The 19624-nt window shown below is 37.2% G+C and overlaps 1 protein-coding gene across 1 annotated transcript; it reads left to right on the top strand.

Annotated features, from left to right (window-relative positions):
* Nucleotides 1-4688: 4688 nt before the first annotated feature.
* il17rel (interleukin 17 receptor E-like) lies at nt 4689-17475 on the top strand. The gene is made up of 18 exons (XM_062444219.1): nt 4689-4998; nt 6078-6105; nt 7151-7300; nt 8402-8508; nt 8881-8995; nt 9333-9377; nt 9750-9889; nt 10716-10787; nt 10900-10954; nt 11057-11220; nt 12761-12805; nt 13382-13439; nt 13555-13700; nt 15192-15257; nt 15346-15403; nt 16195-16323; nt 16947-17006; nt 17118-17475. Exons 1-18 carry the CDS (start codon nt 4888-4890, stop codon nt 17237-17239), a joined length of 1671 nt encoding a protein of 556 aa, XP_062300203.1. The 5' UTR covers nt 4689-4887; the 3' UTR covers nt 17240-17475.
* The last annotated feature ends 2149 nt before the right edge of the window (nt 17476-19624 follow it).

Genomic DNA, 19624 nt, shown 5'->3' with positions numbered 1-19624 from the left:
GCGATTAACGGGTCATGTGACGCATCCGTGGACGCACACTGCAAAAAGTGTTCGCTCTACGCATGGTTTCCATATCTAGCAATTCAACTTTTAAACAATGAAAAGACAGAATATATTAAAACATCCAGTCATATGAGATATCATTTTTCGTTTTTTCTATTTAAATCCTTCCCAATATGTTTTTCATCTCACTCGTCTAATAGGAGTCTACAGGAGTCATGCTTGAAATAATTATCCAATAAATGCTTTTCTCACCTTTTCTGAAACATGCACGTAACTTTATTGGACGTAACTATATTTGTATTTGTAATAACAGATTTAAGAAAATTTACGCAAAAAAATGTTTTAAAAAAATTCAAGGCTCATTTTTTTTGCAGTGCAAGATGAGGAGCGATGGATAATTCTCACAGTGCAGGATGAGCAGAGATGGATAATTTTCACAGTGCAGGATGAGCAGCTTACCAGGGCTGACAGCAGGTTAAAGGTAAGTCCGGCCTATAGCAGTTAAAGGCTGTAGAGACCCACTGGGGGCATTATGCCGTGTCAGCACTTTCACCTAGAATAAGCGCTGTAAGGCAGCCTATACTAATCTTATTGTGCCATCTCTTAAATGAAAAAAAATCTTAAACGACCCTTTAACTTTCTGAAACTGAGCCCAGCAGGCGCAATAGACATGAGTAATTGTCTGTCTGTTGGCATAGAACAGATATAAATGCGGAGTCAGGACAGAATTATTTGGAGGAAAACCAAACACAAAATGGGAGTTACTGGCAATCATAGATGCAGGCAATCAATCTGGTATTCATACAAAAAAAAACACGGTAGTATGTATGTTAAATACAGGCATAATTTAAAATCAAGTGAAAGGGAAGGGTCTCAGTCATTGACATGCAGCTGCGGAGGACTTAAACGGTAAGAAAAAATAACACACACATATAACTTTATTATAAAAAAAACTTTATTTCGTTATGTTTGAAGGTAAAGACAAAAATGTAGAATAGTGATTGCGTTTTGAGAAATCATCATAAGAATGTTTTTAGCGCTTTTAAATGACACATAAACCTACTTTACTGAGGGGAAAGTATGTTTATTATTTGTTGATAACAATTTGTAAATGCATTACATTACATTAGTTTGTCTATGACTTCATACTTTTTTTTAACTGATCTATATGCCCCAAAACTGTACAATGACTCTCACACTATTGTGTTAAAAGTTGAACTCAAACTGGAATTTCGATTTTACAGTCGATACAATTACTTAATAAACAAGAGCTTAGGGGACTCTTCAACAAAATCAATTATTATCACCACTGTCATATCATTCAGATATATCATTTATTTAGTATGGAAGGTTTTATATGTAAATTGAATGCAGAATCTTTCAAATCAAACTTAAAATAGGGTTAATATAGACACATTTTTATTGATTAACTTGTTTTTGCTGTTTTATACCTATCTGATTGTATTGTTTGTGAAAGATTGTGAGGTCAAAGAGTTGTGATATTCAACAGTTTTTCCCTCTTATTTTGATTGTAATTCTGCATGTAATTTGCAAAGGTTTTAGGCACTAAAGCTAAAGTGAGGATATTCATATCTTTGCCTTTATAAAAGCAGCAGTTCTCCTCGGTGCCCCTGCACACAGTTTTTTAAAGGTATTTGGCAGGTAGGTTGTTCCAAATATCTTTGAAAAGTTGGTACAGCGCTTCAGTGGATTTGGACATGTCATAAGCTGTTGAGTCAAACCCAATGCATTTACATAGATTTAGTTAAACTGTCTATGTTTATTAATGTGCACTGTCCCGTATACATAGACAAATAGATAAATAAATCAAGACTAATCTCCAGGATAGTTTGTGTTGTTATTCTTATTTTATTTTTGGCTTGCTGTTGAATTAATCAGGAAAAAAGATCATCAGAGCATCCAGACAAAAATCAGTTCATTAACAACTTATTAACATGTCGAACTGCTGACATGACAGATTATTCCACTTGAAGAATGACCTTTTTAATGACTTACATTAAAAACTGCAGATTTGATGACTTATTATAAAATAATGAACCCTCGATTTTATAAAAGAATTCATGGGTTACCTAAAGTTATACTGTAACTGCAGATTTAATGGCTCAACATAAATTAAAACCTAGTTACAAATAGCCCACTAATATGTATGACCTAAAAAAAAGCACATATTGTAATACACACTAAATCCCAGCAGATAGAGCCATTGCACAAAAGTGGACGGACACGCTCAACACACTATGTTAAAGGAGCATACACACCAGATCCAAAATGATTTTTTATAGTTTTTTAAGGAAATACTTTAACCTTCTTACATGTGATCTTCTGTGAAATACGAGCTGTAAAGAGATACTACAGTGAACAGGTCCAATGACTGTCAATGACTCTTTAATTGATCTTCACTTTAGGCTTTGGGTCATGAAAGTATTATGTTACCTGTTCTCACATTTTCACTGATGCAAGAAGTCTATGGGAAAAAGTTCCAGACATGCAAACTGTTTAACCTGTCTATCCCTAACCTTTTCAAAACCTGCCTGTTTTGTCTGAGTGATACCATTTTTTTCAGATGTGTGTCTATTATAAGTATGAATCAACAATGAAAACATAGCTGAATAATTGCTATTCTTTTATTAGACACAAAGTATTGGGTCATGTGTTTTCTTTCTAAAGGCACATCTTGAAGTTTGAAAGCTTTTGTGTTTATGTAGTGAATTAACAGATAAGGTCCGTCTTACAGGTCATGCTTTGTTTGGGGTGAACCCAAGCCTGCTGTCATTCAGCTTACACTCATCCCATTGTCTCATCATTTGCATGCGTTGCACTTTGATGTTATTGCGCAATACTACATTTCAAAGAACAGCTGTCCCTTATTGTAAACCATCACAGACACTATTAGTAGTTAAGTACACGTGTTTATCTGCGCTGACCCAGAGATCACTTTAGTGATTAACGGTTATCAATACGATCAAATGACCTGAGATTATTATGGTACATGGGAAACAAGGGGAAGTGTTACTTCAAGGTATTCCCAGCATAAGGTTGTTTAGGAAATTCAGGTGTTGAAATTCCTCTAAGTGGTTTTGTGGTAACTCCTCTGTGACAACACTTTCTGCCCTTGGTAGTGTCAGCTTATCTTATGATCTTATGTTGTCAGGGCTGCTGTGAGAAATGTGCATGTTTGATGTACTTAATGCTGCATATTACTCAGTATAATGTTACTAAATTACATGTTGCTGAGTATACAAGATTTTTGATGAGTATAAATGAAATGTGAAAAAGAGTGATGCACAAGGGCAAAAAAGTAGGTTAAACACTGTAAAACATGAGCAATTTAGCAAAATGATGTTTTTGAGCCAGACTGGGACAAGATAATGATATACTACTGTCACATTTTTAAGAATGCTCTGAAAACTCTTCTATGCTTCCTGCCCAGCACCAAAAAGTGGATAGACAGACTAAGTTAGTGCACCTATTGTAGCATTTAGCTGCCTAGGGGCCAGTTATTTCCCTCAGAAGTTGTTAGAGATCAGAAAACACAGCTAAAAGGACAATAAATACTGGACCACTGCAAGTTACACTATATTGGTGCTAATATGTCAGTGTTGTGTTTAGAGTTGTTTCCACTACCCCCAAGTAGTCAGACAATATTTATTATTACTTCTAAAATATATAACTCTTCACGGTCAAGGATAATACACCTCCCTTCAGATAGCAGAAACCACATTACAGCCCTGTTGACTATGTTAGGGCATACAGTTATAACATGAATACCAGGAGGAAGTTCAAAGCAGTACATCATTTGGGAGTTAAATGTCAGTGGATGCTATTATGATTTAGATACCCTTGGTGAAAGCATTTGTTCTTGTTGACTCACCAGCCAAAAGTTAGAAAACACGTTCATTAAAAGCACCTCCAACTCATTTTTATCTTGTGCTGATGCTTAAAATTCAACCAGCAATTACGTCTTTTGCCTGTAATGTTCCTACTCTGCGCCCCTTGGAAGAAGATGATACAGGGTGAACTCGACCCAGATCACATTCTACCCAGTGTGTCTCCGTATACGTATGTGACTGATTGAACTGGATTTCATTTCAGGGTTGTTTAGAGTAAATTTACAGTGCTGTCTTTCAGGGAAATGCTGTGCCAGGTTCAGTTTTTTCCTGAATGAAAGATTTATGAGTTGCAGCAATATTTAAGACGAAACAAAGTTGCTGTGTGGTGTGTCTCTTTCCAGTAAATACAGACACACACCTACCACTTATTCTATTCTTGTACATACGTGTGCGCATGGGTGGCAGGCTAGGATTCAATACCACTTCCACAAAAGTGTGGTTCATTGCTATGACAATCACATTTTTGGAAATGGAGGTGGGAAAAGTCCAGATATTTATTTCTGTGTACCCCACCACCACCACCAACAACACACACACACACACACACACACACACACACACACACACACACACACACACACACACACACACACACACACACACACACACACACACACACACACACACACACACACACTCACTCTTACTACCAGTAATAGATATACTCTCTGAGGCCCCGCCTCTAGTGGGAAGATATATAAATCTTCTAATTTCAGCAGCTCATCTTTCACTCTGTGTGCTTGTCTTCCCCATCACTCCCCAGCTGGATATCACCAAAATTAACCAGAAAATTCCTCAGCATCTGACTTATTATCATACCAAGTGGTCTCCCAGTCAGGATTCATCAGAACCTGCCTCTCAGCCCTGCTGGGAAAAAAAGAGGAGGAGGAATATAAAGAGCTCAAGAGTAATTTACAGATTAGAGGACCTGGAGAAAGGAGAGGAGTAGAAGCAGTGTGACTGACTGGTGAAAATGATTCTCTTCATTACCTTGATGATGACGTCTCACTGTTTTTTGAATGGAGCCTCAGCAGAAAACATGGGATTGGAGAGGATAAAGAAATGTAGCACCAAGTGTTCTCAGGTAAAACTACATCCTCAATAGCATTAACATTAGCACTACATACTCACAGATTGTCATTGTGCTGCTAAATAGGGTCTTCAGTATTAAATCCTACTGCTGATGGCCTCATTTACTACTATTAGTTCAGTCTAGTCCTGAAAGATACTTTTTAAAATGCCATACATGACTTAAGGCTTTGGTGGAGACTAGATAGGAAACTCTTACCATGTTTACGTTGTCTCAGTGAACAGACTTTGATCTTATAAACTCTGAAGAAATTGGCTGCATCTATGTTTCTCATTATTCCAAGTACAAGATAAAGACCTGAAAAGTCACTAACCTTTCCTTCTCGATAACTGGAACTATTTTAACAACCGTGAACTGTGTTGACTTTGTGTTGAACTCACATCCTGTATTCACACCTACTATTGCAGAATGATAGGTCTTACAACAAAATCATGTATACTTCAGAACAATGTTAAAACCGCACAAATATTGCAAAAACAACTGGCATCTCTTGAGATTTTTTTTTTTTTTTGGTAAACTCTCTCAATGATATATTTTGGTAAATCCTGCAAATGATATATTTTATGTCATACCTGAAAGGAAAACGTACGTTCACATGTGCTGCAGGAAAAGCAGCAGATGTAAATAAATGAAATAGTTTTCGGTGGGTACACTTCCTGGATCATGAATAAACAAAGTTTGGGAATTCAGCCAACTAAAGTAATGCTTAACGACCTTGGTGATGCATGTTGTTGCATTATTTGCACGTGTCAAATGTTGTTGTGTTCTATCTGCTTGATAATAATTTTGCCTACTGCACCAATTTTTTTTTTTAACAACTCAAAATACAATAAGTGTCAAACTGAAGCACAAAGCATAACACAGCATAAAAAGCCCAACCCTGGCCTTAAACAACCTTCATCACAAAAACAAAACTGGTCGGGTTTCACATGAAGGAGCAATGAGGATGTAAAGTGCTGCTTATTGTCGGGGAATCCCCTGTTCTGGTGTTACCTTTGATCTTTTAACTTTATTAATGTAGCGGTTCCTACTATAAAAGATTCAAAAAGACTCTTTCTCTTCTGTCCTTGCAGGGCCTTGGCTGCAAGACCAAACCAGATCGTGAGTATAGCCAAACATCTGAACCACATCTGCACTCATGCATGCCCACATGACAAAACCCACACAGTACTGTGTGTGCCTAGAGACAATATTACATTGTGTCTTTATATTGTGCCATTCACTGTAAAAGTCTATAAAAAACACGTTTAGAACTGTGATGTGACACCGAAACCATCTGTTACAATTTCTTAACATTTCTTAACCTTTACATACTGTTCACGGTCAAATTTGACCCATTTGTTGCATAAATGTGACCCATAGTACACAAATTGGAAATATAATGCATCTTTTTTTGTTCAGCTGATACACATTTTTATATATGCAAAAGTGCAGGTTTGACCTGTGTTTATTTTAAAAAGATAATAATAATCCAAAATCAGCATTCAAACATGTTGTATTCATCATATTCTATAAAAAGTTGGACCATAAAATAGTGATTGTGAATTTTTTTTTATCCACAAGATTAATCAAACTGAAAGATTAATCAAATATGTATTAATGGCTGATGGGGAATTACTGAATGTGATTTGGTGTAGAGACTAATTATGAGTCAGTATATGAACAGTAAGTGTTAATAAAAGCAGGGTGCCCCACCTATCATAAGGTATCAGAAACTTTACCTGATATGCCATGAAGAGAAATCTAACTCTGGCAGGTGTGTGGGCCTCAAATTCAAATTGTGATATTTAAGTTGAGCAGAATACACCCGTAATGTGTATTTGAAGAACATGAAGCTGTGCATACTGTGTTTTCTTCCTCTCAATTAACAATAGTGGAAGAAAAAAGAATGCATGTTTTCACTAGTGGTATGTTTGCACTGCACACTGACTACTGCTTTCCATGGAAGCACACAAACGACTCAGTGACTTCCAATGCACTCACATCGCATTACTTTACTGGCAAGGAAGCAGAGACACTCCAATAGATGTTTTGTTTGTCAGCAGTGTTTTTTCTAATCGATTGCATGCTCTTGCATCTACTAGTACTTGTCAGTGTATATACTGGAAATATATATGTGCACTTGTTTTTTTTCTGTCCTTTGTAGAATTGTTCCCTCCTCCGTGTCAGAACCCTGCTGCAGATCTCAACGCATCCCCCGTGTTTCACAACGTCAGCCTCTCCACAGTCATGAGTTGTGAAGGGAGGCAGAAGTGCTCGCTTCACCTCAGAATCAAAACTGTATTACAACTCACTGGTAAGTACATGTGCTGGCTTGAAATAGACACAAAATTTACTGGTTGCTTTTATTAAAAAAGCTGCAAAGCTTTGTCTGATATCCATTAAAAAGTTCAATTACCTTGTTCTGCTAAAGTGATCAATGTATATGACTCATTCATCATTAAGGCTTGGTATGACTTAAACTCAGATTTTCTGTGAGCTCAGAGAAACTTTCCATTTTCAGTAGATGAATGTAAGAACAGCCTTCTAGTGTCAAATTCTGCACACACACCCTTTTGCACAGTGTAGCTCAACATTTCCAATAAAGGAACAAGAAGAAAAACACATTTTTAAGTGAAAGGCGTATTTCATAAAAAAAACACTACAGGGCAACTTTAAGGACAATGTTTGGCTTTTTATCATTATTTGTTCTTGAGATGCTGTTGTATAGATAATCTCATCTTCAGTCAAGCAAACAGAGTCACCCAAACATTTGGGCTGCTACACTTTTAATATTAATAATTCTGGTGGGTAAGAATAACGTCCTAATCAGGAAGGTGGTGCTATCTTCTTAAAATCAGGATATTGTGTACATATTGTCCACAACATTTTTATTCTGCAGAATTACTGTTTGTTCTCTAGAACTGACCTTCACACTTACAGAAGTTGTGACTCCATTTATTTAACTTTGTGTTGATGAGGAAGAATCACACGACTTTTCGATTGTAGTCAAGTCATCATGGTTAAAGATGCTTATCAAAGATGACATATTTAGGAGCATGGAAAGCAGAAAAATGCAGATTAACAGGGAAGGAAGTTGCATTTACGTAGTCAAACACTTTCCATTATCAAGCTTCTGCTTTTTGATCATGAATATGTGACATTTTCTGTTCCTGATTCCTGATCTGATAAGGTGTCGGCGAAACAAACACATGCTGGCACACACATATACACTCGTCTGTATCAACAGCACTCTATAATAACCTCTATGGATATTTTTACTCTCCAGGCTGGCATGGGGAAATCCCTTGGATTATGTCAATCTTTAGTCCACTCTGTCAACAAAATGTAAAACAGTAGTTTTGATTATGAATGAATTGCTGGTTGGCTTAACGCTGCTGTCACTGTTTTTCTCCAGAATCTATCCATGGTATGACCATCTGCACAGAAACAGCAGGGATGTTTACCCACTGCCGAATCCTCAGTTTTCAAAAAGCATCTAGAGAGAGCATGTCTGGACAGCAGGTACTGTTAACGTCACTGCTGGCATCACCCAAATATCGATTCCGTTTTACTCGACAGTATTGAGTATAGGAAATAGGAGTTTAAGGGAGTAAATTACATCACTAAAAGAGCAATTAATGAAGAGTAACATCTGGATTATTTTGCTTCATGTAGGTTTTGCATCATTTCACAATGAAATCTTAAGAAAACTTAATCTGTTGTGCATTTTTTATATTATAAATAAGCAATGAACTCTCAGAACAGCTAATTTATCACCAAAACATCAGGTAGGTATTGATATGGGTCCAAACACATTAAGAGTTTTCCATGAAGATATTGCTGTTCTGTGGCAGATGTGTGACAGTTTATGTATTATTTTCCCTTTTCCTGAAGGTGGAGGTTGAGGATGATTGTACTGACATTGCGCCGAACCAACAAGTACAAATAATATTGAAAACGTTTCCGGACTACTGTGACATAACATGGACTGGCACCTATGATGCTCCAAGTATGAAGATGTTCTTATTTGTACATGCACATACTCACATACACATACACATTTATGAGTAAACGGGAAGCTGTATCAGAGGAAGGATCTTTTTTGGCATAGTCAGTAGTTTAAGTCAATGTGTAAACACCCAAGTGTTTCCTTATAATTGATAGAAACAATCACTATTGTAAAAACTTTGACCCCACCTATGTTGAGATAAGGGTAGATAATTAACACTGTTAAGAAAAGTGTAGCGATAGTAATTATGTAAGAGTTGAGAAAGTTGTGTCACATTTTACTTGCAGTCATTTCTTCCCCATGCTGACTTTTTAAAAGTTGTTACTTTTCACCACAGAATGCAACAATGAAGATTTGAGAAGACATGTCTCACAATGCATCAGTAAGTAAAATTGTTTCTTAAATAAATAAAGCAATACATCTCACATATAACCCTTTTGGTCCATTAGAAGTTTTTTTGTCCGCTTGGCTTGTTTTGTTTGAATACTTTTTAGGTTAAATTCAACATGCAAAGAGGGTTAAACTGTAAGGCATTTGAGAAAAATGCAAAGATGAGGGAAAAAGCAAAGTATACAACCAATTTAGTATTATGTGTCTTTTTCTTTCCTGTTAATCATTGTGTTAAGCCTCAAATTCAAATTGTGGCCACATATCTCAGTTTGAATACCACTGCAATAGGAGAGATGTAAGCCCTCACATCTACTGATGAGTGAGTTGAAAATCTTTTACTAATATTGGACTCTTTCTGTTTCAGCTGGAAGGCTTTCATATGATGTAAACCCAGAGAAGAAGGAGCTGAGTGTCAATGTGACAGACATGCTTGAAAATCACGACTACCACCTCCGCCTGTGCCATAAGCATTTCATCTGTGCTGGCACAGGGGCCAATGCCCTGGTTAGTCCCTCTAATAATAGGAAATGAGAATCAGAATAGATTTTTTGTGTTGTAAAATACTGACTAACTCTAACCCATTGGGATCTTGAATTTAGTACTACAGAGCAGTGCAAGAAAATATAAATACGCAACATTTAATGTCAATATCAGATTCAGGGTTCAAATCCACTGACTCACTTGGGAGTTTTCTGTTTTTGTTCTCCTTGTGCCTGTGGGAGATATTCTAGTTGATCTTTTGTACTCCCACAATCCAGAGGTATGCAGACAAGGTGTATTGGAAACTTTAAATTGAATGTGAATGGTTGTTTGTGTGTATTTGTTAGCTGTGATAAGGTTGGAGACAGTGGTGGAAGAAGTACTCAGATTTTTTACAGCAATAGCACAAAGAAAAATAAAACCTTACCTAAGTAAAAGTTTTGTCAGCAAAATGTACTTAATGTATCAAAAGTATAAGTACTCATTATGCAATATAGCCCCATTTACAGTATTACATATATACATATTACATACACAGTGCATATAAGCAACATTTTGATGTTAATTTAGAACTAATTTTAACAACTTACACTGTTGGTGGCACATTTAATGAACTGATGTTTTAAGCTTTGAAAAAGGTGCCTTATGTTAAGATATGTTGTCAATTGTTCAATGACAACTTTTTCTGCCTACCTTTGAGAGTAGTTTCAGTATCGCTTTGAGACAGCCTGCAGATTTTAAAAAATTGCAGAGGAACCCCCATCAATCATAAAACACCTAGTCATCGGCACACAACGTCACATGTCAAAGAAATGTGAATACATTTTTATAAAGGTTTGTTTACACTCAGATAAAGAAGGAGGAACTTGTGAAGAGAGCCACCCTCCCGTATTCCAGACCTTTGCCCTGCCTCTGCATTGAGGTAAGAGTTCCTGTCAACACCTGTTTTTCACCACATAGGATTAGTTTCTATTCATATTAGTCAACTGTGTACAGGGGTTAATCTTTGCCTTTCACTTACAAATTCCTCACAGGGATGGTCTGCTATGATCGATGCCCACAGAGTCCGAGTGTGCCCGTTCAAAGACCGTGAGTCACCTCATCGTGTTTAGTTACGGGGGATTCCGTGCTGTAAAAACTGACGACATATCATTTGACGAGATTGTGACATCACCTGTGTTAACCCTGCAGGTCTGGAGGAGCTGTGGCTTGGAATTAATTTTGACCCACTGGAGGAGGTGCTATCATGGGAGCCTGCTTGTCCAGTTGCTGCTGCAGTGGCTTTGTGTCAAAAAAGAGAAGATGGCATCTGTGAAGATCTGCCCCTATCCTCACAGAATGTTAGCAGAGAGAAGGTACAAGCCTTTGACATGTTCAGTAGCTTCAGTGCAAAAAATTTGAGATCACGAGTCACTCATGATCTCAATCCTACAGTATCTATCATCAGGGTATCACAGATTAGTCACTGATCTTTTTGACACATCATAACAAGGTGTCTGGAGTTTGAACCAGTCATGGTTTCACTGGAGGAAAATGTATGTCAGAGGTGGAAGCAGTGCTCAGATCCTTTTATATTGGTAAAAGTAAAAAGTACCAATACAACTATGTAGAAATACTCCATTACAAATAAAAGTCCTGCATGAAAAATTCTACTAACCTAACCCTAACCCTACTTAAGAACATAAGTATTAACAACAAAATGTAACTACAGTGTTATAGTAGAAGTAGTGGTTTGGTCCTTCTGACTGACATTATATATGACATCATCAGATTATTAATACTGTAGCATCAGTGTTAGAGGAGAATTTTACTGTTGTAGAAGCTGGAGATGGAGTTATTTTCAACTACTTTATATACAGTGAGCAAGTTTAGTTCACTGGTTCCCAAACTAGACTAACACTCCAAAGTGTCAGAAGATAAATCTGAGTGGCCATGATATGATTAATGGGGAAAGAAAGAAGAAACAAAGCTCTGATACATACATCTGTCTTCAGTTTTCAGAGTTTTTCTTCAATCTTTGATTATTGGTGAAATTTATTGAAATGAAACCATGTGAGAAGGATTACTATTTGATGGAGCTCATATGCATGAATGTGACCAAGACTACACACTGCTTTTTGTAAGATTTCAAAAGGTTATAAAGCACTAGTTTCATCTTTAACAATGTGGGGGTATTTTAAAGCTTGTTATATTGTTATATTATCCATTGTGTTAAATCTTCATCTGAAAAGTAACTAAAGCTGTCAAATAAATGTAGTGGAGTAGAAAGTACAATATTTCCCTCTGAAATGTGGAGAGTGGAAGTATAAAGTAGCATCAAAAGAAAATAAGTAAAGTAATTTAACAGTACTTTAGCAAATTTAATTATTTACTTTCCACTACTGACTGTCTAATTTACCAGCTGGTTTGAATATGGGCCAACATCTTCCTGAATTACTCTTCAAATGAGTAAATGATACTGCGTACGTCTATGTTACTCAGAAGATGTCAATGAAAAGTGTTTACACATCAAAGTAAACAGTGGGATGCGTCACTTGAGTTTTCCTTCAGCTACATAGTGTTGAGTTATGTTGTTGTTATACGTCAAACTAACCTTATGCATATCCAACCAGCTGCTTATATAACACACCTGGGAAGAATGTCATTGGATAAACCCTGAAGCCATGTCACTTGAGCAGGGAATTCTTTGTTGATATAACAATAGCCACCAGTGACGCAGGAAGTCTCTCATCTGATCCAAAGGGCAATTAAGTCTGAACCCAAACAAAACATGACTCATGTAGTAAATATGACCTAAGCTAAATACTTACACATCCACTTAAGTATTTACAACACTGTTAGTGTGTAAAGATTGTTAATAAATGTATAACTAATTCATCAAACTTTGCTTGGCAGGTAACATTTACCAAAGTGGATCCACACCCTCAACTCTGCATGAAGGTAATGATAACTTTCCCTCTTTGGTGCTTTAGGAGTTTCACTGTAAAGAAATAATACAGCTGACATAATAATGGTAGTACAATACCATTGTGTTAGTTAACAAAATGTTTTTGTGGTTTTCTGTCATTTACATATTGTCACAATATCAGATGTCCATGTTAAACATAGTCAGAGATCCACAACTTGCAGGAAAAACAGGGTGGGGCCCTAAAGAGACAGGAGCTAAAACCATCTGTTTCCGACAGAGGATGAACTAAGGGGCTTCATTAATGGCCAGTATAAGATAAATTAGGAGTCTTTTGAGCTGGAAAACAAACAAGCAAGGATATTCCAGTAAAGCCTCAGAATATAAATATTGACTTGGAGTTGTGCTTGATATGTCCTCTTTCAAGTGTAAAGCTATGGTTATTGTGCAACTGTTGTTCTTATTAAGGCTTGAATAGCATAAGTTAGTGTTAAAACATAGCTGTGATAAAGGAAAAGTTCAAGAGTTGAGGGGTAAACACCTAGATTGGCTCAATTAACAGAGGTAACAAAATCCACTTTATTAAATCTAACTGTAATTTTCTTCTTTAGTTCACTGCAGGCTCTCAGTCCTGGATCAGGTGCCCCTTTGTTGATGGGAGATTTCAAGGTACCAATTTTTGTCACATTGGCACGATAATCATGTCACATCTGATTATGCTACTGTACTTCTGATTATGCTGCAGAATTTGACATTATAATAACAGCATTTCAATCATTTCCAGCACTGGAGGTGGCCGTGAAAATACAACAGGGTCACAGAGAGGTGAAGATGTTGTCACAGATCAATGCGACTTTCTCTGTGGGCCTGTGTGTGAAGTCTGCAACGTCTCCCATGTGCCAGACTACTGAGACACACTACCTGCGTTTGGTAGGTGTTGTGCACTCACCATGGGAACCTAAGTCCCCTAAGAGTTCAGAGTAGGGCAGATTGGAAAAACATAATCCCTTATTTGTTAGTGTTTTGATAATGGTGGGAGATTGCAATCTTACACGTATCGCTGAAATCAGTTTAGTTGTCCTCTAAACATTCTTATTTGTTAGTTTGTTGTATGTTTCCTTTTTGTTGCTAGGAAACACTCTCTGTGATTCCAAAACTTTTTTCAACCGTATACACCCTCTTTTAAAGGAATTTTTTGTAATTCATGTATCGAGCACCAACTCCTGCATAAGAGGCTTATCAGTTTTACCAATATTATTTTGTTTGTTAGCGTTGAGTTTTGTGTTAGTTTTGGCGGTCGTCACAGATTCAGTCAGGTCCATGTCATTTCTTTGAGTAAAGCACACATAGTTCCACAAAGTCCGGGTAAATTACTGGGATAACCTCTCCGGCACAGCTAGTGATTTTCACTATTCACACAAGCAGCTACATTCAAGAACATTTCCGACTTGCACCTTTTCACACATGCCATGGTAATGCCGGAAAAGATGGTGCAAGGGACAATTCAAGTAGATGGCGGTAATGCAGCACTTACGGATGCTAACCAAAATAAAGGCGGCCCTGATCAAATATGAATCAAGATAGTGTGATAGTGTGTCTCACCTCAAATGTAACCGGAAACATATTTTACTGTTTAACCGTAATATGAGAACGTTTATATTGAAAACAGATGAGCCAAAACCAAGCTCTACCCATCTCACAGAACTTCACCCATAAGTCAAGTTTTGTGACCCATGTGAAAGCCCTTTATGTACCATACCCTGCGAGGTTACTATTTTCATTCACAACAGAGACTTACTGGCATTTTCCCAGAAATATTACTCGATCTTGAGGTGGGATATGTACAGATTTCCCACAACATCTTTACCTGCTCCCATTCACACATGACCCCATGCAGGAAATGTTCCTGAACAACGTGAAAGGAGCTTAACAATCCCTTTTTACAGTATTGGATATGATGTTTTTAATATTTGTTTGAAAACATAAACACAAAGTGTAGTTAATCTGTGTTTAATTAATGTGGTAAATCATTAATAAAAACCCACAATAAATAAACAATGATAGGCTACCATTAATCCCATTTGAAACCACCGCTAGCATAAACTAGCATTTGGACATTCGCCAAAAACTAGCATTTGGACATTCTCCAAATGTCCAACAATTAAAGGTAATTGCACCTTTATAATAAGAAAAAGATAAAATTTGCCAAGACATCAACAACTTGACATGTTCAGAATTGTCGTTACAGGATCATGTGTGTTTTTGTACTCTGAGATTAAATAGCATGCTTCAACAACCATCTCTTTCCTCTTTCCTGAATTACTACTGTAGAACCAAAGAACAAAAAAAAACAGAAACCGTGGCAACCACCACAACACATGAAATGTTAAAAGTTTCATGTTTCTTTTGTCTCTTTCCTAGGAGAAACATAAATCTGTTGGCCTAAACCTGACAGGGGAACTATGCAAAGGCAACGCTTGCCTCCGGGTAGGTTTCTGTAATAATTCCTGTGAGTTTAACTCGCATGTTCTTTGAATAGACAATGACACGGAATATATATTTTGTATTTGAACAGATAAAGAGGGTCGATGTGAAGTATGCTGCCACAGACATGCATTGTTTTGACAAATGCGGTAAGTACGTTTCTCTTCACTGGTTCCTTGGCATCATTATGAAAATGAAATTCTTTGCAGCAGCAAAATTTACACCGCAATGCAATGATATGTAAAGTAACTGTGTAAACTTATGGGTTCAGTGGAAAGTAACAAATACAGTCTTTGATGCGCCCACTTGTCATTTGCGTTCCAGTAAGTTAACATAAGGCATTATTGTGAAATTCAAAGATTTCAAAACTGTGGGAAAGATAAACAAACTGTATGAGTTTTTCTGATAAACTCTTAAATGTGCTTCTTCATTCTCAGGAGATGTTGCATCAAAGGAAGAGCTTGACATTTCAGGAGATATGCTCGATCACTCACTTCAATAGAAATAGATGTGTAGATTAATACCATGTCCTGTCTGTACACTAAATATGAAACTGGTGCCTGGAGATGCTTAGATTAGCTTTGCATAAAGAATGTAATCAAGGGAAAGTTTTTTTTTTCTCACAAACTTGATATAACATGTCAACAAGTGAGCTTTGCAGGTACTGGTAGACAGATTTTGTTACCTTTGGACAGAGTTAGGCTAGCTGTTGCTCCCTTTTTCCAGTCTTTTGCTAAGCTAAGCTAACAGTCTCCTGGTGCCAGCTTCATATTGAACAGTCAGATATAAAAGTGGTAGTGATCTTATCAAATTGTCGGCAAGAAAGTGAATAAGCATATTTCTCCAAATGTCCAAACTGTTCCTTTAAAACATAAGAATTCTGTGTGACAACCAGGTGCCATGTGTCCATCAGTCTTAATCCTGTCGATTCTCTTTACAGATCAATCATTTCTCATGCTTCCTGCCACCAAACAAGGCACTTGGGCCTTGACCTGGGTCATTGTGCCTATTGGTATTTGCCTGTCTGCCATAATAACTGTCGCCCTGGTGCTGCACGTAATGTTAACCGGTATGTAAATCAAACTCAGGGCTGCAGTTATCTCTGGCGACATACAGGCGTCCAACACTTATACCAAAATTGATTTAGGCCCAATTCCAATGTCCACCCTTCAAACTCACAGACTTTGTTGCACGTCCCTGATAAGTCTGCATTCCATTGCTTGAGGGTTTACCAAAACTAATAGAGGTCTACTATAACCATATTGCTTGCTTTCCCTCTCCTTGATGCCTGATTAAAGTCTATTAAGTAATCATTTCTAATATAATTGTGGTTGTAATCAGGCACAAATCACAACACGTCAGCAAGCAAACAAGATTATTCTGTTTTAACACATCACAGTGCATATCATATACCAGCATTAACAAAGTGGAAATTGCTCAAACTTGTGGCATCTCAGGACGATTTGTGTTTGTAAAACATTCATTGTTTAATTTTTACAAAGATGTATCATTGGATGTATTGAATATGAACTTGAAGCCAGACTTCCCCTGTGAAATTAAGTGTTTACAGCTACTTGATAAAAAATAACAAGTACCAATTATGTGTTGGGCAGTGCTAAACAACTCATTTGAATTAATTTGTCATTATATTGGTCTATGTCTTCATCTAATTCCCTGTTTATTCTGTTTCAGTGTATCAGAGGAGGAAGGAAAGGGGAAATGGAGGCTACTGTACCTCTGAAAAGCAAACAGGTAAGATAATGATCAAAATCAACTGCTTTTATTGATTTAGTTTTTACTTTTGATGATAATATAGCCTATAGACGTCACCTGAAACCTGAACCTGATTCTGTGTTTTGTCAGATTCGGCTCTTATCTGTGTGGTCCCTACAATACAAACTCATCCTGCTCATCTCGGAGGGGTCATCAGCGCTCATTCACCCCAGCATGGACATACAGAGAAAGCCAACTTACTCTCTCATTGACCAAAAGAATAGTGCTCTGGTCAAAGGCATTACCACCAAAGTGCATTGTAAAACTGTGCAGTGTAAAATGTTACACAAACCAAATAGAGTTCTCTGCTGAATAGAGTATGAGATGTTGTCACAGATATTTCAAATTGTATGTTTGTTACTGTTGCTGTTTATGTATTCTTTGTGAAAACTAACATTTATACTGTCATTTTTGTATGTTAAAATATTAGCTTCTGTCCTGAAAAGTCATTTGCTGTCCTTATTTAAATATATATTTTAAATAAAAATACAAAATATGTAACAAAATGTTTTACAGTTTTCTTTCCTAATAATTTCCTAAACTGCAGGAGAGCAACAATTAAGAGTTTTAGGTCTTAGTTTTCTGATATATTGTAAGCTCACACTAACCTTAATTTCCTTAAATGCAGCACATATCACAGCGTTACGTAATATGATAACAGAAAAAGTCAGAAAATGGGACAAACATAAGAAAACTGTACTAGAAAATAGAGGCAGTGAGTTATAACAACATCTCTGACGAAACAGCTTTACCAAACTGGTATTTACTGGTTGTACTAAATTGCAAAGAGCATTAGTTCACAACCTCATGGGGTTTCCCAAGAACCCCTATCCCCTACAGTTCTACTTTGAAACTGAAACAAAACAGTTTCCCAGAAATGAATTTTCATAACACAACATCTCACAAAACTTTGTTTGTAGAGCTGTTCAGTTCTCCTCTGTTTACTGTTTTTGATTTACTCTCACCGCCCTCATCAAACTTATTTCTAGCCGCTCTGATCTAAATGGTGATGGATTAAACTGGTGAACATAGTGGAGCATTTAGCAGCTAAAGGGGCCAGATATTTCCCTCAGGAGGTATTTAACACAGAGCTAGAAGGAGAGTGAATATTGGACTTAAATCCCTGCGGTGTACATAAACACAACTCCAAGTGAAGGCTGATGTTATGAAGGCTAAAGGCTATGTTTGCTGGATGTGTAAATAAGTAGCTACAGAGTTTTCCTTAAGCACCAGCTGTCAGACATTAAAACAGTTTCAGTCAATTACTTCCTTAATGCCATCTCAAGTCCAAATTGTTTTGTGTTTCTTTATGGCAAACAAAATGGGCGTCTTTTTGGTAATGTGAGCTTTTAACCGATGTCACTGTAACAAGTAGTTACATTTGCACCAAACACTAAGTTCAGCTGAGGCTGATAGGAATGTCATTAGTCTTGCATGTATTTGGTCACAAAACAAGTCGCCAGTCAATCACAGCTGACCACATAAAATAGAGACAGACAATCATTAACACCCACATTCACACCTACGGGCAATTTAGAGGCACCAGTTAACCTAACCTGCATTTTTTGGTCTGAGGGAGGAAGACAGAGTGCCTGGAGGGAACCCACGCAGGCATGGGGAGAACATACAAACTCCCCATCTGGCCGGTGGGTTCAAACCCAGAACCCTCGTGCTGTGAGGGGAGAGTGATAACTGTACCACTGTGCCACCTATCCATGCTTATAGCATAGTTGAAACATCCACAATACATATTTTAGGTCATCTGAAGTGGATTTGAACATGATTCTATGATGGAGTTGAGTCCAGAAAGTTGGCAGTACATTTTGTTAGATCATCACTTATTACATACTGTGGGTCCAGAGCTCCATTAGCAACTTATAGTTTTCTTTATGGTTCTGGTCAATTTGTTCCTTGATTCTGGTCAAGTGTTCTTCCTTGGAGATGCTCAATGTGAGGAGTGACTCAGTGTTAGTCTGCATTGATGACTGGAAACCTTCACCTCCAGACAATGGTGCTTACATCTCTCCTATCCTGCCTTAATCACTTCCTCTTATACTTAATGTCACCCACACTTTTTCTGGGAATGATTTCCACTTGGTTTGCATAGTCAAATGATGTTTGTCAAAACAGGACTGTGCACTTGTAAGAGAACATAGGACTCTTTGTGCACATACTTACAGTACACAGACGGCCTGAATGCATGAGCAAACACACAATCCACCCTATGACCAATTTCTACATATGAGGAACTTGTTACTGTAAAACTACTAGTGTGTCTGGCTTTTTGCCTTGGTGAGATGCAGGACATTTCCTTGTTAGATTGATGGACAATGCACAGTAAGCGAACATGTAAAACATCTGATGACTCATACACAAAACAAGACAGGAAAATAATGACCTTTCTGAAATGAAAGTTATCCCCTCACAGGAATTAGTAAAATGAAGAGATTTGTGTATTTTAATCACAGAGCAAAAACACACGCAAGGGCTTAAAAACATATTGAATGACAAATGATCATCTTGGTGTTGACATTTCCTATAACCTGTGTACACAGCAAACACTTCCTCATAGTAGACAGTAATTGGATGGTGTTGTG

The sequence above is a fragment of the Scomber scombrus genome, chromosome 22, assembly GCF_963691925.1.
Source record: "Scomber scombrus chromosome 22, fScoSco1.1, whole genome shotgun sequence".
In the NCBI taxonomy this organism is placed as follows: domain Eukaryota; kingdom Metazoa; phylum Chordata; class Actinopteri; order Scombriformes; family Scombridae; genus Scomber; species Scomber scombrus.
The sequence above is the reverse complement of the archived record's forward strand: the minus strand, read 5'-3'. Positions and strand labels throughout refer to the sequence as shown.

Coding starts and splice junctions, on each gene's coding strand:
- il17rel (XM_062444219.1), top strand. CDS start 4,888: ATGATTCTCTTCATTACCTTGATGATGACGTCTCACTGTTTTTTGAAT. Junction 15,258..15,345: donor AAGGCAACGCTTGCCTCCGG/GTAGGTTTCTGT, acceptor GTATTTGAACAG/ATAAAGAGGGTCGATGTGAA. Junction 17,007..17,117: donor TACCTCTGAAAAGCAAACAG/GTAAGATAATGA, acceptor GTGTTTTGTCAG/ATTCGGCTCTTATCTGTGTG.